We start from the raw sequence: 24,352 nt of genomic DNA on the forward strand, positions 1-24,352 counted from the left end.
AAAACCAAAAATATCTTAAGCAGACAATAGTGAGAGAAATCGCATCACCTCGAAGTGGCTCCGCAGGGTTGTCAGGGTGATGTGCTGCCAGACAGGGTAGTTCTTTGCCACATAGATGGTGCAGTGTGAGGGCCTCTGAGCTGGCTGCTTGTCAGCCTTCTGCACAGGAGAAAAGAAAACCATGGGTTCTTGTGTAAACCAATGAGAACACTCAGCACCTAGACCATCACCCTTAGCAGTTAGAACATACGTGCACAGACCCTTGGCAGTTAGAACATACACACTTCAGACCTTTAACTGTTAGAACGTACATGTTTCAGACCTTTAACAGAACATACATGCTTCAGACCTTTAACTGTTAGAACATACATGTTTCAGACCTTTAACAGTTAGAACATACATGCTACAGACTTTTAACTGTTAGAACATACATGCTCCAGACCTTTAAGTTAGACCATATATGCTTCAGAGCTGTATCCATGGTACACACAACACTACCCATTTTAATCACTTAGTTTTCACCAGTTTGTTATCTGACTGCCCATGATAAGGAATGATCTCTTTAAAAAAACTGTTTAAAGGATGACATCACCTTCCCTTTAGCTGGCATCATGTAATTCTTGAGCCGTAATCTAAGGTCATGTGCTACTTCCATGAGATACTGTGAGGAACGGATCAAGGATTCATCCACGGGACCTGCCACAGGCCATGAGGCATGCATGATTGAATCAGGCTTTTTAAAAAAAAAAAAAAAAAAAAATGAGATTAAACAACACTTGTTTTCCAGGCCTTGCTTACAGTTTCACACCACAGCTACCATCTGTAATCGTGTGCCCCAAGTTCAAACCTGACTATACACAGCACACTTCTACAGTCCCTGATCTAATGTTCCCTAGAATTCAAGCTGCGAAGTCTGACTCTACATTCTTAATTAGCATCCATTTGTACAAGCATATTAATACCCACACACATATGCTCACTTTCAAAGAAAATTATGTAATGCTAATTTGCCTAAATTTAATCATTATTATATAAATTATGCATGCTCTCAGTTTTTATCCTATTAATACATCCAGTATTAAAAGTATGGCTATTCAGCACACAGATCACTAGCACATTTCTGCAGGTGCTCATGACTAAAAAGGAACACGAAACAGGCCAGTCTCCTGATCTGCAAGCCTAGGAGAGATAACTGAATTGCTCTTCCCATTGTGACTGCTGACATACCATCCTTGACGTGCAGCCCTATATATGCCAGGAGTTTTATATTAAAAAGGACATATATGTAAACAGACCCTTAAATCTTTGTTTATGAGCACTTCGTTCTGTTATTTACAGCTCTCTAAAATATTTCCATCTTTTAAACCACTGGGAAAACAGTATTACACATGCATTCAAATGTACATATGAACATATTCAAATACAGATGGGAATCAAATAGTATATATATGATCACATTTTTAACACATATACATTGTGCATCTACAGATGTACAAAATCTTGCATTGACTTTCCAGCCTGTTAGAATTATGATGATGAATCTGTTACTGTTCCTGAACTTCTCATTAGGAATTACATTATCACAACACTTACTTACTGAGGCCAAACCATACTCCCCAGGACATTTTGAACCCAATGGTATACCTTTCCAAGCAGCGTCCAGATGTGCTCACACAGATGTGGACAGAATGGAGTCAGAAGGATCGTCTGAACTTCAATGAAGCGGGACACAAGCTCTCTGTGCATCCCCTCCGTGGCCAGCTCACGGTATTTGTCTTTCGCAGCCTACACAAATTTCAAATGGTTTGTCATTTTCCTCGTCTTTAAAATGAAGATAAAAATTCAGTTTCTTGGTTTTAATGCATTAAGGATTAGTTCTGTAAAAGTTATGATAAATATTTCACTTTATTTTTTAAAGTCTACAATATAAAAACAATCTTTTATTGAGAGAATATCATGCATTTATATTATGATTCTTAGGAAAGGAATCTGGAAATGTAGCTAAAGTAGCAAGAACGCATGCCTACAACATGCAAGGCTCTGGACTTAAACCAGAAAACTGTTTCAAGTTTTCTCTATAACAAGGGGGGAAAAAAAAAAACAGTATCAGAATTTTGCTTGTGTGCCCACCTGGTTTGGAGTTTCTAAGACAGGGTTTGCTATGTATCCCAGGGTTGCTATGCCTCCATTTTTATGAGCATACTTTTTAAGCCAGGCTAACCTCAAATTCATAGCAATCCTCCTGCCTTAGTCTTCCAAGTACTGGGATTACAGGCACAAGCCCACCAAGTTCAGCCATTTCCTTCCTTTCCTCCTACCTACCTACCTAACTATCTTTCTTCCTTTAAAGGCATTTTAATGTATGTCTATGTCAGTGAGACATAAAGCTAGACCTCTGAACTGCTTGTTCTCTAAAGTCAGGCTCTGAGCAGTGCCCAGAGCAACATAAAAGGGTATGAATACAAGATTTCTATGCTCAGCATTTGGCCTTATTTAACCACATCTAAAAACCAAGTTACATAAATCCCAGTGTGACATTTTACAAAACTGGTTGAGTAAAGCTACATGTGGCCCTTGAAAGGCCAAACTTGGAAAAACAGTGACACCTAGTGGAAAAACTCAGACATCATTTACTTTGATGTGGATGGCAATTAATTACACCTTTGCCTTCATATTTATCAATTTAAAATGCTTTTGTGCAGCAAGACAGGGTTGGCACATACCTAACTGGAGACAGGAGGACCTCCCCTTACTACTCAAGAGTAAAGTAAGAGCAGAATTGTCTGTACTAAGTAGATTCCACAGACACAATGTCAAAGAAAATCACTTTTAAATCACTTTTAAATTTATCAGAAAACTTAGAAACTCGTTAGAAAGATTGTCAGTCTGTACTTTGGACATGCAATTATTTCATAGCAAGGAGAAAAAAGCAGAAATACACTATATTAATGCTTACATGGTTGACCCCAAAAGAATAGCATACCTGAAACTCAAAAAAACCTGTTTTCAAAGCTTCTTTAAACATCATCTTTTCATAGTTTTGATCTGTTTTTATAATTCCTGCATTCATTTCACTATTGAATAGGGAAAGAAAATCTATTCAGTTTAAAGGCAACTATATATTTTATGTACTTCATATTATTATTGTATACTTATATGTATGTATTACATATTTATGACATATATCTGCCACATAGATTAATAACCAGCGAAATGAGAATGACAGCAGAAATATTACAAGGGCCAGTGAGGTGGCTACATGAGTCCAGTGGTGGCTATACAAGCATAAGGGTTTGAGTCCAAATGCCCAGAACCCAACTCCAGCCCCATGTGCGTTACTCAGTGCTCTGAGTTGAGATGGAGGCTGAAGAGGAGAACCCCAGGAACCACAGTCCAGCCAGCCTGGCACACAGCAGCCCATCTCAAACAAGGTAGAAAGGCAAAGACCAGTGCTGAGGTTGTGTTCTTTCTGTCTCTCTCTGTCTCTGTCTCTCTGTCTCTCTGCCTCTCTCCCCTCCCTCCCTCCCTCCTCCCCCCCTCCTCTCTCTTTCCACACGGCGCACACACACTTTTTAAATTTTTGCTTTTGTCCTTAAAACTTTGTCTACCCTCTTGTATACAATGTCAGCCTTCACTATTCAGGACTCCTATTTATAATAACACACTTAACAGTGTTTTGTTACTGTTCTTGATTGCTAAGTTTCTTGGTGGAACTGGGCATAGTGGCCTGTAATCCAGGTACTTGGAAGGTTAAGGTCAAGGCCAGCCTAGGGTAGTGTGAGACCCTAACCCCAAATACCTCCTCAATGAAAGCATTGCTAATGATGCTTAAACACACTATAAAAGTCGCCTAACTAACGTGGCAGCCAGGATTTACAGAGGTTGCATGGTAAGTAAATCAGCCATTAGGAAACACATCTGTTATCACCCCAGATTTAATTTGACCTGACCTAGCCCTGATTTCTTTCATCTCTTGTCTCTGAGCTACATGTACTGTACTTCAAATACCATACCCTTTCCAATGTGTTTTCTCCTTCCCCTGAAAAACTATTGTCTATTTTTTTTTTTTTTTTCAAGAAACCCAGACATCCCGGTCTCCCTGAACCCCCCTTACACCGATTACTGGATCCACAGTCAGTAGGTGCTACGTCTTTCAAACAAGTCTCACTCATCTTTACAGTAGCAGCGCTGAGTCTCTCTCCCAACATAAGGCTGACAAATGTACTGCAGTGTTTTAAAAAAGTTATTTCTTCTCTTCTGTCAACCTGCTTCCATTTTATCCTACTGTGATGTGAGACGGTGAAGAGAAGGCTATGCAAAGAGGGTTTGGAGATAGAGGCCAGTTCGCATCCCAAGTTTCCTATACCACCTACATGGAGGCACTTAATGAAACTGCTAACCCTCAGTTTCTTCATCCCTAAAGCGGAGCGAGCCAGACTGTCGGTGCTGAGGCTGCGGGGAGGTTACAGTCACGTAGAAGTGCCTCAACAAACAGCAACTACTGCTATCGCTTATTTCAGAAGAAGAAAAGAAAACCAGACAGCCTGAAAACCAGACTTGGTGACTGCCATGGCATAGCGCTGGCCCAAACCTACCTGGCAAACACACGATCATTGAATGAGTCGGCAGGTCCACTTCTGAGGCTGCTGCAGCTGGCGAGCATTTCTTTGACCCACTCTACCCATGTGTACAGACGAAGGATGCCTGCGTCTGCCATGGCTTCCACAAAGTTGGCATCTTCAACAGTGTCACCAGCATCAGCCAGAGCCAGGCGCATTCCTGAAAGAAAACAAAACCAATCAGTCAAAAACATTGTTACTGCCGGCAGTGATTTTAAGGCCAGCACTTGGGAAACAGAGGCAGGCAGGTCTCTGTGAGTTAGAAGTCAACCTGGTCGACAGAGTGAGTGCCAGGACGTCAGGGCTACAGAGAGAAACCATGTCTTGAAAAAAACACATACATATACACATACATTTGGTTGCTGAAAGCCAGGCAATATAATACAAGCACCTATAATCCCAACATTTGAGAGACAGAAGCAGAAGTTCAAGGTCATACTTGCTACATAGAAAGTTAGAAGTCATCCCAAGCTATATGAGATGTCTCAAAAAAGAAAAAGAAAAAAAAAAAACCCACACACTCACATTCTAGGAAAAAATTATGCATTTAACTGGGTACATGCAAATTAAGAAATAACAAATGTTATAAATGACTGTCCTGGATCAACAGCAAAAATAAGGCTCTCAACTTCTTACAATACTTTTGTGCCCTCTCTAGCACACTTGTATTATTTGTGCTCATTTGTATCAGCTGGCACACACTCAGCACAGTGTGTTTCTTGCCAGGCATGCTGAGATGACAATGGCTCTCAGGCATGGTTTTGCTCCTCATAAGGAGTGAGACAACCAACTAAGGCTGAGCCTTCAGGACTAAGAGTGTGTGGGAGGAATCCCAGGATGGCTGTCTTCATTTATGTGGTATGGGGTACCATGCCTGACAAGTGAGGTCTACCGTGTGAATATGAAGATGCTCGGAAAAGCTCAAAGTTTAGAAGAAATTCTGTAGTCTTTAAGGTTATGCACAAGGGTGGAGCCTGGCGGCAGCAGTAACAGAGATTGCCTAGCCTCGTAGTGAGTAGTTAGGAAGTGCATCTGAGGCTGAGATGACAGCCAAGCAGGAAGCTGTATAAAGGAGCAATTGCAACAAGAAAGGAAGATGCAGCAGCAGCCTTCTGGTTAGCCTCTGGTCTGGCGAGTAAATCAGATCGTAAACAAGAGGGTGAAGTGGAGGTGCCGGCTTGCCTCTTCTTAAGGCTTGGGGCCAGAGAAAAAGCAAGTACAAATTAGATCTATGTTCAAAAGCTCTTCCTTGGATCCAAGAACTTGGAACGCTTGGAAAGATGAGGAGTGAGGAGGAACACTCAAGTCCAACCTTCAGTAGAAAAAGGGAACCTCTGTGATCCAGTGTGCAGATAGGGTATTAACAATGGTTGAATACGTGTGGTGGCGCACGCCTTTAATCCCAGCACTTGGGAGGCAGAGGCAGGTGGATTTCTGAGTTCGAGGCCAGCCTGGTCTACAGAGTGAGTTCCAGGATAGCCAGGGCTACACAGAGAAACCCTGTCTCGAAAAACCAAAAAGCAAACAAAACAAAACAAACAAAAAACCAATGGTTGAATGCAAGGAATTAGTGTGATCAGGAAAAAATCAGCATCTGAACTGCTAGAACTGGGGAACGTTTTTAAAACAAGCAATGAAAGAACGTGTCTCAGTCTGTCTTGTGAAGCTATGGATCGTGGGGGCAGATGGGGTCAGTCTAGCTGTAGGGAGGCAAAGAAAGGGAGTCCTGTAACTTCCCCTCCCCTCTAAGGCAAAGCTACATAACTGTGACGTATGAGGAAACTGGTCCCTAGCGGACTGGCTTAGGAAAGCCATTAGGAACACTTGGTTAGCTCTATCCTAAGCCCTCATACATCAGGAATTGGAGAACCACAGAGAAGGGGCAGATGCTATTGAGAGAACAAGGAGTAGCAGAAACAGTCTGAACCCCAGTTCTCTGGACTAGATGAAACTTTGTTCACACACAGGTAGTTAAACACATGGCTGATCCAGTAGGGACCTCAAGGCTATTCTGGACCTTAATATTTTGGTGGGGCAAGACCTTTAAAAGTATGAAAGACTTTGGCAGCTCTCAATGACTTAGACCAGTATGTAAAGGGTGTCTGTCCAGTAGAAGAACAAGCTAGAGGAAACAAGACAGAAGTAATGCAGAAGGAAGAGGTCTGTCTCAGTTACTCAAAGGCAGATGTGGCAAGATTTGTGTTGAGCTGCAGTTCCAAAGAAAAAAGTTGGTAGAACGGCAAATTGTGTGCTAAGAAGCTTCCCTGAAGTCTGAGGAGCAGTGCACAGCAAACATCCATGATAAAGCACTCCAAGTAAAGATGGTCAAGCCCATCTCAGGGGTGGGTAATATCCTCTCAGACTAGGAAAAGTACACTTCCCTCAGGAAATAGTTAATCTAGGGGTGAAGATGGACTCCCCAACAGCCAGGTGTGGTGAATGGAGAGGCTCCAAGCCACTGTGCCAACCTGGAGCCACTCTTACCAAGGGAACCAGCAGGTACAGCAGAGGTAAACAGGGCCACATTCACCTTTGGCCCCTGAGTCAGCCTGAGCAGATCAAGTCAGGCCCAGATTTAGCAGGTATGGAGAAATGTAGGAAGACTCCAGGGAAGAGCTCCAGGATATGGAAATGCAGTGGCTCAGAGAGAATGACTAGGGATTGAGGGAGCTAATTTAAATTATCGGCTCCTACCTGCACTTTGTGCCCAACCCTGATCTGTGGAGGAAGCAACTGATCTAAATGGATGGAATAGCCATGCTATATTAGACCTCGCTTGTGTTTGACTCTAGCGTCTTCTTAGTTGTGAAGCTCTGGGGTCACCTGACACTTGCTAAGGACAGATGACAGCAGACTTTCAGAATGTTTTCCAAGGTCATCGATGTAACCTAATTGTTACAGGATGGTGGCTCAGGATGTTGCCTCGTGCTGCCTATCCTCTGGAGAAGGTTCTGTTATATAAATGACATATATATATAAATGCTAACCTGAGTGCTCTACAGATTTGGAAAGCCATTGGAGAGACAATGGAGTACAATGGTACTTCTAACTACTTTGAGACCCAGTGGGGGCTAGGTTAATTAAAAGGAAAAAAAAATCCGAGCCGGGCGTGGTGACGTGCGCCTTTAATCCCAGCACTCGGGAGGCAGAGGCAGGTGGATTTCTGAGTTCGAGGCCAGCCTGGTCTACAGAGTGAGTTCCAGGATAGCCAAGGCTACATAGAGAAACCCTGTCTCAAAAAACCAAAAAAAAAAAAAAAAAAATCCAACAGATACCCCGAACATGGGTGAAAGGGCATTCCTGGGGGCCATAACTTTATTGAATATAATTACCAATGCCAGGGATGGGGTACCTTCCTGTGAGTTGCTGGCCAGGAAAGCCCCTAAGGCCCCACAAATCATGAAAGCTATTACTGTGGCTGGTGGTTGTATACCAGGACAAGACAGTAAGACACTACTGCCAAAGGTATCACATATGCATGCTAGGACTGTAGGACGTGGAGAGATTCCTGGGGCTGAAATGGAAACTCACACCCTGCTGACTGGCTTTTGTAGTGCCCGAGGTGACCATGCAGGCTGCTGGTGGAGAACTGTCACCGACATACCTGCTTGGCTATCTTCCCTGTGTGCTAAAATACCAACATGCTGGGCAAGATGTGCCTGCTTGTGCAATGGTGGTCAGCTGTCATGGGTAAGACCAACAGCCTTCCATTTGGATCTAAGGCCTGCTCTAAAAGAGGACATTCATGTCGGGTTCTGGAAGCCAGGACAGAAACCTATGACTTGGAGAAGAAAGCAACTACTATGTTTCTACTGGATGGACAAGCTGCGCATGTCCAGCTGCCTTCTAAAGCACTCACACCCATAGATCACTGCTCTTATCAGCTTCAACTGACTGGGGAAGCTTCTGAGAATTCAGGAGAATCCCCACAAGTTTCCTGGCCAGCCAGTCTGAAGCACACAGAGCAGAGAAAACAAGAGAGACTCTCAAAGAAAGGTGAAGAGAGAACCCGCTCCAAACAGTTGTCAGCTGTTCACTGTAGACAATGTTGTGAAACCAAAAAAAAAAAAAAAAAAACCTGTCATCTGACGTCCACATATGTGACACAGTACGAGTGTGCTCATGCTCACATAAACATCATACACAGATGCACAAACAATAAACTTCTTAAAAGACTCTAAATTCTTTGAATTTTTTCTTGAATAGATTATATCAGCAATTCTAGTGATTTAACTTACATACTGTGCTGCTTATCCACAAAGAAAACATGAATATTTACATTTTTGTTAAAGGTAAAATAAGCAACAACCCGAACCTATCTTCTGCAGCCCTATCTGAATAACAGCAAGGATAAAGATGTACTCACCGTCAGCTGAATAACAGCAAGGATAAAGATGTACTCACCGTCAGCTGAAAACTTGTCAACAGCTTGGCTCAAAGTGAGGAAGTTGCCTGTAGATTTTGACATCTTGAAAAAAAAAAAAAGCAGTGATCAGGCATTAATAATAATTTACATAAATAAAACAATCCAGATCAAGTTAATTAGAGTGGCCACAATGAGTCAAAGGCGAGAGAATCTGAGAACGAAAGGACACAGCAGACTGAAAAGAGGCAAGCGCTGAAGCTGAGGCGCCCAAGGGTCGGTCTGCGATCCCAGCCACTGAGCAACTAGGACAGGGTCTACTGTGACCTCCTAAAGGCTGGCTTAGACAGAACAGACTTGAGTATAACAGGGAACACTGGCTGCTTACACAGGAGAATCCCCACAAGTTTCCTGGCCAGCCAGTCTGAAGCACACAGAGCAGAGAAAACAAGACTCTCAAAGAAAGGTGAAGAGAGAACCCGCTCCAAACAGTTGTCAGCTGTTCACTGTAGACAATGTTGTGAAACCAAAAAAAAAAACCTGTCATTTGACGTCCACATATGTGACACAGTACACATGTACTTAAGCCTTGCTCACCCAAAGGCATTAGGAACAGAACAGACTCACTCCTGAGGGTAAAGTGAGGTTTTCAGGACCATCAGCAGCACTTAGAGAAGCAGCATTCACAGCAGGTTAAGAAAATGCCATATGCTAACAGGCTCTCACTGTTGCCCTAGAGGGAACAGAGCTCATAAAGAGCCACCACCCTCCTCTACCTCCTAAGTGCTGAGATGAAAGGCACGTGCCACTGCACCCACCAAAGAGAAGAACTTCTAAAGTCACCTTTGGCTTTTAGGGCACTGTCTATACCTGACACTGCAACCTGTACCATCTGCTGTTTGTTTAGTCTATCTATCACTGTACCACAAAGATTTGTTCTCATTTTTATTTATGATGCGTGAGGGTATGAGTGTGTGCGAGCATGCACGGGCCTAGAGTCCAGAAGAGAGGAGGAGGAGATGCTTGGAGCTGTAATGACACGGGTCAGCTGAGCGGTCTGAGCCATGTTTTAGCTCCTACTGTAATACTTAGAATGGCAACCCTCCTGTTACACGAACATTCATTGGTCGCCCAATGAACCTAAGTTACTAATGCAGAAATAAATGCAGTCACTTTTGAGGGAGTGTGTGTGTGTGTGTGTGTGTGTGTGTGTGTGTGTGTGGTTTCTATTGAGCAGGCATTAGACAGACAGGTGAGGGGAGTCTGCACAACTTTTTACTCAGAAACAATTTACTAAGATAAATTCTACACAGTCAGCAAAAGGGACAATATTCCTAAAAGTGTTAGGAGGTAGCCATGTTGGCAGGAACAATATTACCATTTCATGACATATAGAAACCCCTGAAGCTCCAAATTCTCTTGTTCTTCAAGAGCTGTAAGTCACAGTACCAAACAGAGAGCCCCAGGCATTCTCTCCTGGGTCACAGCCCTAAGATCTCTATGCTGCCTGTTCTCAGCTCCTTTCCTTCACTCCCTCCTCCAGTCCTAACTTCAATCATTCTTAGGACCAGTATCCTAACAACCCTATCAGGACTATTTGCTCTGCTCATTCAAAAGATTAAAATTTAGTTCAGTCATTAGTCCTAAAGAGTTCAGATATCTTTCCTTAATTCTAACTAATCCATATTTCTGTTCCCTTTTTTCCTCAGCTGACACGCCTTGCCCAGAGCCTCACCTTCTCTGAGTTGAGCAGCAGGTGTCCATTTGCTCGGACAGACACAGGCCACTTGTCACTTCACAGGTGCAAGGTGCAAAAGAGGGGGAAAAAAAAAAAAAGACAACAGAATTACGATTCTCTATGATACCCTGAAGTATATGTTAACCGTGAGCAGCTTGTTGAGACAAGACCATGCATTGCAATTGCGGGTGGCTTTTGCTTCGCAGTTCTAGGGCTCAGAAACAGGGCTTGGTTCATCCCACAGACGTGCTCCCTGTGCTGTGCTCCTGTTTTCAACAAGAAGCAACTGAAAAGAACCCAAGGATTGGCTCTGTGATTTATGAAAACAGAAATATGACTGTTGTGAAACCATTGGCAGAGCTCAGCTATTAACAAGATCAGGAAGATCTTGAAAATATGCAATTATGCAAAAGAAACAGAAGAGCACATATACCTTTGTATGAATATAAATACATAGCTTTCAATTCTCAGAATATGTGTGAACATTTGTTTCTTTTGAAGGAGAAGCAAAGGAGAGTGGACTAAGTGCAGTGGTGGTGAAAGGTCCTGAGCACCCTGTTATTGGCACACACTGCATTACGCATTCTACAACCTATTTTAAAACTGCTGCACTCGGGCTGGTGAGATGGCTCAGTGGGTAAGAGCACCCGACTGCTCTTCCAAAGGTCCCAGAGTTCAAATCCCAGCAACCACATGGTGGCTCATAACCATCTGTAACAAGATCTGGCTCCCTCTTCTGGAGTGTCTGAAGACAGCTACAGTATAATTACATATAATAAATAAATAAATCTTTAAAAAACAAAAAACAAAAAACTGCTGCACTCCTGCACCGAGCAGACCAGTGCCCTTGATAACCTGAAATATACATAGCATACTCTTTAGGCTGTTGATATAAGACAGGGAGAAGCACACATTCCACATTAATACATACTGTAATAAATCCTCCCATAGCCATTCCTTAAGATACTTGAAGCCTGAAGACATCCTTATTGACTATCAATAAATGAACCCCACCCGGACTTGAGCAATTACCTTTGCTCTGGCCACATGGCCACATGATTGTAAATGTAATATGAAAGATGATTTGGAATCAGATCCTTGCCAGAGGCTCGAAGGTCCACTGGATACCAAAACTCAAATTCCTGCTTCAACTGATCCAGCTTTTCCTTTGGGATCTGAGTCTTAGGAAACGGAGCATCCTTGAAGAACACATAATCCCAAACATCCTTCGTCATCTGCTGGGGTCTGCATTGAAATCAAGTAAACAAATGCATTATTATATTGAAAGAATCAGAGTTCCCACCTAACCATGTATTAAATTTTAATTATCAAACAAGAACCAACAGATCCCCTAAGAACAAGAAGGCACGATGCACAGGAGGAGCAACTTAGTCATCTTTCTCAGCAGGATCTCACTACGTAGACCAAGCTGTCCTTCAACTCACAGAGAATGGCCTATCTCTGGCTGCTACATACTGAGATTAAAAGTGAATGCCTTTTGCTAGCCAAATTCTTGAGAAAAGTAAACGTGAAAGAATCAATTTCTTTTTTTTTTTTTTTTTTTTAGATTTATTTATTTATTATTTGTAAGTACACTGTAGCTGTCTTCAGACACTCCAGAAAAGGGTGTCAGATGTCATTACAGATGGTTGTGAGCCACCATGTGGTTGCTGGAAATTGGACTCAGGGCCTCTGGAAGAGCAGTCAGTGCTATTAACCGCTGAGTCATCTCTCCAGCCCAAGAATCAATTTCTAAGTATGTACGCCAAAACATCACAACATGGGCAGCTGTAGAGCTTCTTTTCCCTAACTATGTACCAACCTGATGCCCAGTGGAGACTCCGCCTGCCCATTCAGGTCACCCCCCTGCAGCAGGTGTGCTACTGTGTAGAACGCCATGTAAATTGTGGAATCCGAGAGAGATTCGATCAACCACTGCTCATCCCAAGGCAGACGAGTGCCTGCAACACAAAAAGAAAAGAACTGATGCTGACTGAAGCTGAGACTCCCTACCAGAAGCCATATCTCCAAGGCTTCTTATCTAGGACTTTCCCATGCTATTCTGGGTATGGGCTATTGTTATTTTGGTTTGTTTGTGGTGCTAGGAATTGAGTCAAGGCTTTGTACATGGTAGGCAAGCACTCTATCACTGAGCTACATCCCAACCCTAAGAAGCCCTAAATTCTATAATTTGTAAAGGTAAAATAAGTATACAAAACCAAAGCTAACTGAACCTCTGGAGTCCTTTAATAAAAATACCATATGGCTAGAAAGGGCTCAGTAAGAACTCTTGCTGCACACACATAAAAAAACAGAATTTTGATTGCAGCACCTATGTAAAATCCTGAATCCCTGAGCTCTAGAACTATGGGGAGAGATAGGAGGATCACTGGGGCTCTGTCTGCTAGGCCAGCTCCAGGTTCAGCAAAAGACTATATCAACGAAGTAAGGTGGAAAGTGATCCCTATATAGAGCCAGACATCCTCCACTGACCTCCACACGTGCACAGACATGCACATCCTGCTCATAGATGTACATATACCTATGCATACACCATATTCACATGCATACACACAAGGTAGATATATAAACAAACAGATGGTAATATAGAAGCCATGTGGGTCAGAGAGGCTCTATCTAGCATTAGATAGGTGACTGGGGACCACATCCTGGCCTTCTCATCCTCCTGCCCCACCTAGCAAACACCAGGAGAGAGGCAGAGGAAAGGGGGGAAACGGTGCATTTTCTATCTATCTAACAAAATCATTCAAACACAAGTATGAAAAGTTTGCTCACCTAAACCGTAAGTTCTTGAGCAAGCATGTTCTTGTAGCCAGTCTAAGGAAGCTTCAAAATTCTTCCTGCTCTCCTCACAGAATCTAAGAAGAACAAAGGCCAAAATGTGTCCTTTCCTTCATCAGCCACACTCCCGCACCCCTCTCATTTTCTCCCATCTTACGTTTCCATGTTCTTCAGGCACTGAAATGTCTGTTTCTTCCAGTTCTCATCACCATAATCCAAGTACCTGGGAGTGAACAAAATAAACTCTTCTTAATGTCAGAAATGACCAAAGTGACTCACGCAATTTTCTTGTTACAAGAGGGACTAACCACTGGTCACACAGGGCCACAACGCATTCATCGGCAGACCTCGACATCACTTGTTTTTCTGGCTCCATGTAGATAAGCGCATCTCCCTAAGGGAAGGTAAAGACAGGGCAGATGTTATGTCCAAGGCAGCCTTGCCTTCCCCAGGCTGCAGCGGCTGCTTCTGAGCACAGCATCAACTGGACCACTTTACAAGCTACTCGTCATCCTAGCACTGTCTAACCTTATGGCTTCAGAGTTGGGCTTATGAGAGCTTTCCATCTTTGCATTAAAAATACAAAGAAGCCGGGCGTGGTGGCCCACGCCTTTAATCCCAGCACTCAGGAGGCAGAGGCAGGCGGATTTCTGAGTTCGAGGCCAGCCTGGTCTACAAAGTGAGTTCCAGGACAGCCAGGGCTACACAGAGAAACCCTGTCTCAAAAAACCAAAAAAAAAAAAAAAAAAGAAGAAGAAGAAGAAGAAGAAGAAGAAAAAAAAAAAAAAAAAAAATAAAAAAAAAAAAAAAAAAGTGTTAAACCTTTTTTTTTTTTTTTTTGGTTTTTCGAGACAGGGTTTTTTTTTTTTTTTTTTTTTTTTTTTTTTTTTTTGAGTGCTCTTTGTGGGCGGGGGTGTTCGAGACAGGGTTTCTCTGTGTAGCCCTGGCTGTCCTGGAACTCACTTTGTAGACCAGGCTGGCCTCGAACTCAGAAATCCGCCTGCCTCTGCCTCCCAAGTGCTGGGATTAAAGGCATGCGCCACCACGCCCGGCGAGACAGGGTTTCTCTGTATAGCCCTGGCTGTCCTGGAACTCAGAAATACACCTGCCTCTGCCTCCCGAGCGCTGGGATTAAAGGCGTGCGCCACCACGCCCGGCACAACTTTTTTTAAGAAGAAAAAATATATATGTTGGCTCCTCCCTCTAAGCCTTGTGTTCTGCCTCTTGCAGACAGGTTGGGAGTTTCTTCCTGGAACCCTGGATCTGGACAGCGTCCTCGAACCGCCCACTGTCAACGCCCACCGTCGTCTGGACCGCCCACCATCGGACACCTGCCCACCGCTGCCCGGACCTGCCCATCATCGGGAGAGCGCCGTGGCAACTTCTAAGGACTCAGGGGAATGCTGGGAACCCTTCTTTGTATTTAAGCCAGCCCTGACAATAAAGATTAGGGCTTTGATCAGACATTTGCCAAGGCCCCATATTTCCTTTCGCAGCCCTGTTCTTTCTCAGGAGTTCCCGTCCTCCAGTTCGGATCCACAGTGGTTCTGTAGGCAGAACCACACATTTGGCGTCCAACGTGGACTGCACATATATAGATTAAAAATTTTTTTAAATCTTAATATAAACTTTAGAGCTACTACAAATTCAGTTCTAAACAGAAAACTAACTACAACTTACTTAGTTTTGGAGTTTTGAGGCAGGGTTTCATTTAGCCCAGGCTAGCCTCACATCTGCTATGAAGCAGAGGATGATCCTGAACTTCTGATCCTCCTGCCTCTACCTCCCAAGTACTGAGATAGGTATGCACCACCACACGGGCTCCAATTTTATTTTATTTTTTTAACTAGATGTAAATATCTCCTAATACATTGTAAAGCTAGGATAATTTTTAAAACTAAACTCCTATATTATCACTACCAAAATGACTAACTGCTCCATACTTAAAGTTCAATTCTTCAATATAAACTAAGTAGCTATGCTTTGGTTTGTATACAGTAAGTTAGAAATAGACCTTTAACTCCCTCTAAAAATTCTAGCGACTGACAATAAAGAAGATGAAGAGATGGACTGACTACAAGGACAAGCAGGTGGGGGTGGGGTGAGAAAAGAAAAGGCAGAACGAGTGAGAGCCGCTCCAGCTGAGGCAGGGTGTGGCTTAGTAGGAGAGAGGCTGCAAGAATGTACAAGGCCCTGGGTTCAAGCCCATGTTAAAGAATCAAACAAATGAAGAGAGAAGAAAGCTGGATCAATTTTAAGCAGCAGAAGAAACAGCTGAGGAGAAACCCCACTTGAGCCACAGGAGAGGCTCCATCCAAAGGCTCAGAGACGGGTGGAATGACTCCATTCTGCATGTGAATAAAGACGACCCTGAAAGAACTGATCAAAATCTTAAAACCGACTAGAAGCCCAAACACCCTAACTTTCCATGTGCTGATTTGTTTTTTACTGCCAATTTAATACAAGCTAGAGTCACCCAGGAGACAGGGAGCTCAGCTGGGGAATTTCCTAGATCTGATTGGCCTATAGGCTGTCTGTAGGGCATTTTTTCCTAAACTGACGATTGATGTCAGAGAGTGGGCCCACCGTAGGGCTGCCTGAGCTGAGTGAGCATGAGTGAGTGAGCGAGCAGCCTTCCTCCAGGCTTCCTACCTATTCCTGCTTCAGCTCCTGCCCTGACTGCCCTCAGGAAAGGACTGTTACTTGCAAGTGCAAGTTGAAATAAACCCTTTCCTCTCCAAGCTGCTTCTGGTCATGGTGTTTATCTCAGCCACAGAAAGCAAAGTAGAACACTCACCGTGCAAACAGTAACTACCCCCATCCTGTGTTAGCAATATGTCAAAAGCTTATTATTTGCGGCAAAGTTCAGAACACAGACACCACAGCAAAATTAGGGGATTGCCTGCAAGTCAGCACAACAACCACTGGTACCATCTCTACCAATCTCCCTTTCGAATTCCAGAATGCACAGTCCTGAATTTCTACCCAGAAAGTCAAATGTAAATATGGAAAGGCATACAACACCATCTAGATTTACTTTCACCAAATAGCTTCTAGAGACACAGCTTCATCAAAATGAGTGGGGAAACGGAGAGGAGCCATGGAATTAAAGCAAGAGACCAGATTTAAGAAGCAGGGAAATCTGAAATGACCAAGAGATCTCAGCTCCCGCACAGTGACAGCTGCTGCACTGGCTGGGAGTGCATTCTAAGATGCAACCAGTCACACATTGAAACGAGGGACAAGCTGAGAAAAATGCAGAGCTGCAAGTTTTGGGATAACTTGTTACATACGTGGGCAACTATTAATTCTAGGGAAAAACAAAAACTGGATTACAAAATACTCACTACATACTACAGTCAGATTAGCCATGACTCAGAAATATAAGCAATGACTAATATAGTACATATTATAAATACCTCTTAAGTGTGAAAGATGAAGAAGCATATATAAGATATGAAGCAGTATTAAACAATTAAAACTTTGACTTTTTTTTTTCCATAGTAGAAGTCAGTGGCTAATGAATAAACCTAAGGAAACAGCAAAACAAAAACTACTCCAGTTGATGTGGTAGCACAGCTATAATCCCAGCTACAGGAGGCTGAAGTGGGAAGATGATGGTTTCAATCTCAGCCTGGGTTATACTAGGAGACCATCTCAAACAGACAAAACAAAGCCAGGTGTGGTAGTACATGTCTGTAATCCCAGCACTCAAGGCAGGAGGCAGGGGGCAGGAGGCAGAGGCAGAGGCAGACAGAGCTCTGTGAGTTAAAGAAAAGTTCCAGGACAGCCTAACTCAAAAAACAAAACAACCAGAAAAATCACATCATAAGCATTTAGATTAGAGATCTATGAGAAAAAGTATACAAGCTCACATCTATAATCCCATCACTTGGGAGACTAGAACAGAAGGATTGTCACAAGTTTCTAGCCAGCTTACACTACAAAACTGAGACCACATCTCAGAAAAGAAAGAAGAAAAAAAAAGAGAGAGAGAAATGGAGTTAGAGACAGAGACACAGATGGATGTCAGTATTAAAATAAGCAACATAGTTGAAAGCTGTCCCCTCCAAAGATAAATTAAAAAGAATGAGGAAGGACAAAGTAAATGGTAGTGTGTGTGTGTCTGTGTGTGTGTGTGTGTGTACACACACATGTAAAAGCCAGATATCACTCTTCAGGCACCATCCATCTTTTCTTTCCCTTTGAGACAGGGTCTCTCAGTGGCCTGGGTTCATCAAGCAGGCTAGTGAAGTGAACCCCAGGAACCTGCCTGTCTCTACCTCCCCAGGGCTGGATATCAAGCATGCATCAGCACACAAGTATGGATTCCAGGACTGGAACTCAAGCCTTCTCCCAGCCTGTTTTGCTATGGAGCCGGCACCTAGGCTTGTGGTACACTCACGTTTCTCAAGCCTCTGCCTCCTGGTTACAGACATGAATCACCAGCTTTCTTTTCTTAATTTAGCAAGTATAGAGACCACTGTCAAACTTAAGAGCTAAGTAGCTAAGCAGAGTTCTGCCAAAGGAGAAACAGGTGGTGAAGACATAAAGCAAAGCAGCACACAGAAAAGGACCCTAAGTGGCCACTGCCAGACCCTCTGCCAAAGCCCTCTGGGTGTGCTCTGCACACACCAGCTTTGGTTCTCTTTGGCTTTGCTTTTGCTTTCCTTGTTGTTGTGGGGGAGGGGCATGCTGAAACAGGATCTGCATAGACCAGGCTAGCCATGAAATTGAGATCTCCCTACCTCCTAGACACTGGGATGACAGGCATGCACTACAACACAGGACACATCTCAGCCTTAAAGCACTATCTCATCCCTATTACAGGACAGATAAAGTAATGAGCTGCACATAGGCCTGTTTCCTGCATTAATGCTCGGGTTTATTTTTCATACAGTGCTAGGTTCCACTACAGAACCCAGTGATAATAATACTCTAAGGCCTATTAGTTAGCTGCTCTTCCCACACAGCCTCCAGAATACCACATACAGCGTCAATCATGTTTTTCTGAATAGTCTTCTTTACATGTTGGATCTTCTGTCCTTTAAATCCATCCACTAGCATTACCTATAAGGATGAGGGGGGAAACATACAAAACAATTAAAATCCCTTCAAGTTTCCCTAGCTAAGTTTACTTAATTCACCAACCAAAAGTATTTTTAGAATAACAGTTATCACATTTATTATGATCATAACTTTATTTAGATACGATTGATACAACTGATATTAATAACATATAACACTGGTCTTTCTGTAAATATGACTGGGTCTAGTCCAGTTGTCTTTCTGTAGCTATAGCTAATGAGGGCAGAGGTAGGAAGAAAGACTCACTTCTATGCTCAAGCTTCCACACAGAGATGATTCTTCTATACTAGCAGTTTTCAACCTGTGGGCTACATATGACCCCTTTGGCCTTCACATATCAGATATCCTACATATCAGATATTTATGACTCATAAAAGTAGCAAAACTACAGTTATAAGGCAGTTAGCAACAAAATAACTTATGGTTGAAGGTCACTACAACACGATGAACTTTATTAACAGGTCGTAGCACTAGGGAGGTTGAGAAACACTGTACTATGATCATTCTGGTGGGTTTTAGAGGGAACCAAGTATATTCCACTCAGTCTTCTCAATCCAACCTGTTACAGGCCTGCTATGGGCCTGATATCTTCCAACTTCTTACTTAGTGGGCAAATTTAACACTAGAGCGAAGAATTAACTCAGAGCATACAGCTACAAATAAAAACAATAAGCCGGGCATGGTGGCACACGCCTTTAATCCCAGCACTCGGGAGGCAGAGGCAGGTGGATTTCTGAGTTCGAGGCCAGCCTGGTCTACAAAGTGAGTTNGATTTCTGAGTTCGAGGCCAGCCTGGTCTACAAAGTGAGTTCCAGGACAGCCAGAGCTATACAGAGAAACCCTGTCTCAAAAAACCAAAAAAAAAAAAAAAAAAAAACAATAAAAATTATGACTTACACCATCATAAAATCCTCTTAGATACAATTTCTCCTTTGCTTCTGCAAGTTTTTCACGGTCATTCTGGCTCTGAATTTTCAGCTCATCACAAACAGTCACAGCAGGAAGATTTCCAATCCCTGGGATTTCCAGGACTGGCACCTGCAGAGAACAACAGAATGTATTCATGCTGAAAAGCAGACACAATCCGTGTGCACGTGGTCCTTTTGCCACTGATGGTCTGCAAAGTCACCTTGGCGGTGGCTCACAGACCACTCAGTGCTCACAGACCACCAGCCTGCAGAGGGATGTGTGCACTCCCCTACCACAGGAACAGCACATGCAGCCCCTGCTCTCACCCTCACCTCACAGTTCACTGAATAACTAAGGGGCAAGAACTGAAGACTGTTAACTACTATTATGAATGGCTTCAAGTTTATATTAAACTCTTGAAGTCTTTCTCCTCGTGCTGAGGATCATACCTAGGACATTGAGCATGCCCAAGCTCACTCTCCTAGCCTCTTCATGAAAGTCATTTGCTAGAAGTCTTCTGACTTTTCTTCTGTGGGTACTACTAACAAGAAAACAACAAACACTAAGCAACCTACAAGGCTACAAAATAAATATTCATGAGTTAGGCGTGGTCCGGTGTTACCATTACAATGCAGGGAATTACTCATACTACAGCAATGTAGAATGAAACTGGACTGGACTGGACTAAAAGGCTGTTTGTTCCCAACTTCAGGTGGCGAGTGGAAAGGAAATATGTACTGTTTATTTTTCTTTACTGTTATTTATAATAGGAAATTAACAAATTAAGGTATGAAAATTCCTTCTTATTTTAAAACTCTACCAATTATTTATTTTTGTCACAAGGAAACCATGAAAATGCCTCTTTTTTGCCCTCTGATAAAGATGTGTCAAGCCTGTGAACACTCACATACTCACCGGTTCAAAAGGCAGGACCATGTCATCCCTAATTCCATACTTTGTTCGTAAGGCCTACAGAAAATTCGTAAGTTAACATTAATGCTCAATTTTGTTACTGGTACAATCAATAAGAAAAGCAAACTCAGTGTTTTGGGGTTTTTTTCTGAGGCCAGACTTTACTATGTAGCCTATGCTAGCCTTATACTTAAGATCTTCCTGCCTCAGCCTCCCTCTTACCTGGCTCAAACTTCTCTCTACTATATGTTCTCTCCATATAGAACAACGTTTAACTTTATCAGATATCTCATGAAGGGATCTATGACCTTTTAAAACTCCATAGTTTACTTTACTGTGAATGGCCTTCAGGCATGCCCAATATTCTGACATTATGACAAAACCTGTTATCTATACAGTTCCTGATTAAGAACTAGGCAATCAACTTACAAAGAAAACTTCATGTTTTAAATTAGTTTATGACTGTTTTCACTGAGCCTAATTCACAGCTATCCTATGACATATGTAATCCACAGGTCACAGACATGGCCACAGGACATGCCTTTAGGAACTGCAGTCATATGTAACAATGAACACAGACAGCGAGACAGCACTCCAGTTAAGGGTAATAATAGTCTTGGCTGTAATGAAAATATGAATATAAATTAAAATGTTTTCCTGGGGCTGGGAGAATGACTCAGTGGGTAAGAGCACCCGCTGCAGAAGCAGGAAGACCTGAGTTCAAATCCTCAGCACACATGTGAGAAGCCAGGCATTCTAGCGACCTCAGCACTGCACAGGATGGAGAGGAGAATCCTCTCGACCTGCTGGCTACCATCCTAGCTCCAGGTTCCATGAGTGACCGGCTCAACAGTAAGGTGGCAGTGGTAGAACAGAACACCAAATGTGCCACTCTGTCCCCTGTGTGACAGTGTACACACTTACCACACACATAGCCTTCTCAAATTTGTCACAGACTTGTCCAGCCGCAAACATCCAAACCCTGAAAACCAGGTTAGCAGTAACAGTCCAGAGACAAACATGTATGCTCTTAGCCTGGTCTCCTAGCTGCTCGGCAGTACCTCACCGATACCATGCTGAATTAACAAGGACATGAAAAGAGTACTTGCTTGCTTTTTCTTCAAGTCTCTGAGGGCCGCAAGATCATCCGGGGAATCAGAAGGAACGCTCGTGACCACCCCAGTGCCTTATGAAAGACAGGGCGAAATTAACTAATGCAATCAGAATACGACTAGCAAAACATTCTAACAGCAAAGTCCATACCTTTATCCTCTTTAATGGTCAGCATAGGGAGAACATAGACCACCTTATAGCATGTCAGGGGTGCAGAAAGTGAAGCCCCAAGGATTTCCTGCATAAAGAGCAGCAAAATGGTGAAGAAATGTAGCTGCAGTGATGAAAAGTTAAAATAATATTCCAATTTTAAGGTCAAGAAGCTCCTGCTGAAAAGTATATGGATAAGCTCCCAAGATCTGCATCTGCACGAAGCAGTTGCTGCAGTTAATGACACAGTGAAAATCACAGTGGTTTTAGATGCTCTCACAGCAAAAATGGGAAGTCTGTGAGGGGCTGTTGGTTAATTAGCTTTACTTGGCTATTCCACCACGTATACACACTTTAAAGCATCACACTGTTCACACTAAGTGTACACAGTTTCTCCACTAAGTAAACAGTATAAAAATAAAAAGTAAAATCACTATTCTATGTTTTTAAATAAATGGTTAAAAGTAATCTGAAATGATTATAATACCAAACGACAATGTAATGGTAATCATAGTATACTAACATATGTACTGCTTGTGACATTGTAATTCTTGAAAAAAACAGTATCAAGACCCATAGCAAGAACTAAAAAATGTCCAAAATAGACTAGCAAGATGGCTAAGCAGGGAAGATTCTTGCCACCAAGCCTAACAACTTTCATTAAGTTCCTAGGATCCATGTAGTAGGAGAGAAATGATTTCTAAAAGTTGTTCTCCATACACACTGCACGACACACCTTACATACACATGCACATATGCACAAAATAAGCAACATTAAAAAAAGAAACCTACCAAACACTGCATTACTTACACACAGTAAAACACTACAGTAGTGGTTCTCAACCTTACTAATGCTTCAACCCTTTAATACAGTTCTTCACGATGTGGTGACCCCCCCAAACCCTAATATTATTCCATTGATACTTCAGAACTGTAATTTTGCTACTGTTATGAACCATTATGTAAAAATATCTGATATACGACCCCCAAAGGGTCTCATCCTACAGGTTAAGAACTGCTACATAGCCGGGTGGTAGTGGCGCACACCTTTAATCCCAGCACTTGGGAGGCAGAGGCAGGCAGATTTCTGAGTTCCAGGCCAGCCTGGTCTACAAAGTGAGTTCCAGGAAAGAAACCCTGTCTTGAAAAAAAAGAACTGCTACACAAAACCACTGCTTTCAATGACCAAAGTATTAGGTGATAAACAAAATATCATATCAAGAAAATAAAATTCTACATATCTGTATAATTATGAATTCAAATTGAAGTAAAAAATATATTCCTGATTGCGTCAAAAAAAATTAGAAAACGAGGCAACATTGGGCCTTTCTTCTCGCTCTTTCTCTCGCTCCTTTTAGAGTGTCTCATTTCTCACTCTGTAACTCAGGCTGGCATAGAACTAACAGTGATCCTCCTGCCTCTACTTCCTGCGTGCCACCCAGCTCGGAACCTGTATAGGGCAACAAAGGGCCAGCAGCTGCACACTCATTCTGCACCATTCCATTGGATTGGTGTGGTGTGGTGTGTGTGTGTGTGTGTGTGTGTGTGTGTGTGTGTGTATACCTTTGTAGAATCAGCAGTCACATAGGTATAATTTACTACCACAGCAGTTTTAAAGGCTAAAATCAAAAACTGTTCTAACTAATACTGTGAGAAAGTGTGTTCTGGCTGGTTTTCTGTCAACTTGACACCAGCTGGAGTTATCACAGAGAAAGGAGCCTCCCTTAGGGAAATGCCTTCATGACATCCAGCTGTAAGGCATTTTCTCAATTAGTGATAGGGGAGGAGGAGCCTTGTGGGTGGTGCCATCCCTGGGCTTTCTTCAGTTCTGTAAGAAAGCAAGCTGAGCAAGTAACATCCCTCCATGGCTTCTGCATCAGCTCCTGCTTCCTGACCTGCTTGAGTTCCAGTCCTGACTTCCTTTGGTGATGAACAGCAGTGTAGAAGTATAAGCTGAATAAACCCTTTCCTCCCCGACTTGCTTCTTGGTCATGTGCAGGAATAGAAACCCCGACTAAAACAGGTGCATTAAGAACAGGACATAGAGCTGGAGAGCTGGCTCAGTAGTTAAGAACACTGACTGCTCCTCTAGAGGTCCTGAGCTCAATTCCCAGCAACCACATGGTGGCTCACAACCATCTGTAATGGAATCTGACACCCCCTTCTGGTGCGTCATATACATAAAATAAATAAATAAATCTTCAAAAAAATAAAACAGGAAACAGTACAGGTGTAGTCACTCATGTGATGCCTTTAATCCCAGCACTCCCAGAAGCAGAGGCAGACAGATCTCTGTGAGTCTGAAGCCAGGTTGGTCTATACAGTGAGTTCCAGGAGCCCAGGCCTCTGTAAAGAGACCGTGTCTTAAAAAATAAAACAAACAAATAAAAAAAGAACAGCAAACAATTGGTCCTGTAACCATATGAATCTTACTGAGCCACAAACAAACAATCCATGAAAGTAGGATTAGGAAGGAAATCATTGAGAATGGGGGTGGGGAGACATATGAGGGTAGTGCAGGGGCAGTTAAAATGATTGAAATACATTATGTACATGGATAAAAATGACATAATGAAGTCTACTTCATGTATAATTAAGATATGCTAATTTAAAAAAAATAGCAACAGGGGCTGGTGAGATGGCTCAGTGGGTAAGAGC

General features: G+C 42.7%; 1 protein-coding gene across 1 annotated transcript in view; it reads right to left on the reverse strand.

Moving 5' to 3' along the window:
* Nucleotides 1-24,352, reverse strand: part of Lars (leucyl-tRNA synthetase) — a 59,047-nt gene that overhangs the window by 14,481 nt on the left and 20,214 nt on the right. Inside the window, exons 11-27 of the mRNA XM_021214200.2 lie at nucleotides 21,695-21,782; nucleotides 21,541-21,617; nucleotides 20,435-20,488; nucleotides 19,508-19,648; nucleotides 18,515-18,592; nucleotides 13,831-13,916; nucleotides 13,680-13,745; nucleotides 13,517-13,599; nucleotides 12,543-12,681; nucleotides 11,753-11,965; nucleotides 10,718-10,775; nucleotides 9,024-9,087; nucleotides 4,596-4,779; nucleotides 2,984-3,074; nucleotides 1,645-1,785; nucleotides 593-733; nucleotides 49-159 (exon numbers count right to left, since the gene is read on the reverse strand). Coding sequence (XP_021069859.1) covers nucleotides 49-159; nucleotides 593-733; nucleotides 1,645-1,785; nucleotides 2,984-3,074; nucleotides 4,596-4,779; nucleotides 9,024-9,087; nucleotides 10,718-10,775; nucleotides 11,753-11,965; nucleotides 12,543-12,681; nucleotides 13,517-13,599; nucleotides 13,680-13,745; nucleotides 13,831-13,916; nucleotides 18,515-18,592; nucleotides 19,508-19,648; nucleotides 20,435-20,488; nucleotides 21,541-21,617; nucleotides 21,695-21,782 — 1,815 coding nt within the window. The remainder of the gene's footprint in view (nucleotides 1-48; nucleotides 160-592; nucleotides 734-1,644; nucleotides 1,786-2,983; nucleotides 3,075-4,595; nucleotides 4,780-9,023; nucleotides 9,088-10,717; nucleotides 10,776-11,752; nucleotides 11,966-12,542; nucleotides 12,682-13,516; nucleotides 13,600-13,679; nucleotides 13,746-13,830; nucleotides 13,917-18,514; nucleotides 18,593-19,507; nucleotides 19,649-20,434; nucleotides 20,489-21,540; nucleotides 21,618-21,694; nucleotides 21,783-24,352) is intronic.

The sequence above is a fragment of the Mus pahari genome, chromosome 15 (genome assembly GCF_900095145.1).
Source record: "Mus pahari chromosome 15, PAHARI_EIJ_v1.1, whole genome shotgun sequence".
In the NCBI taxonomy this organism is placed as follows: Eukaryota; Metazoa; Chordata; class Mammalia; order Rodentia; family Muridae; genus Mus; species Mus pahari.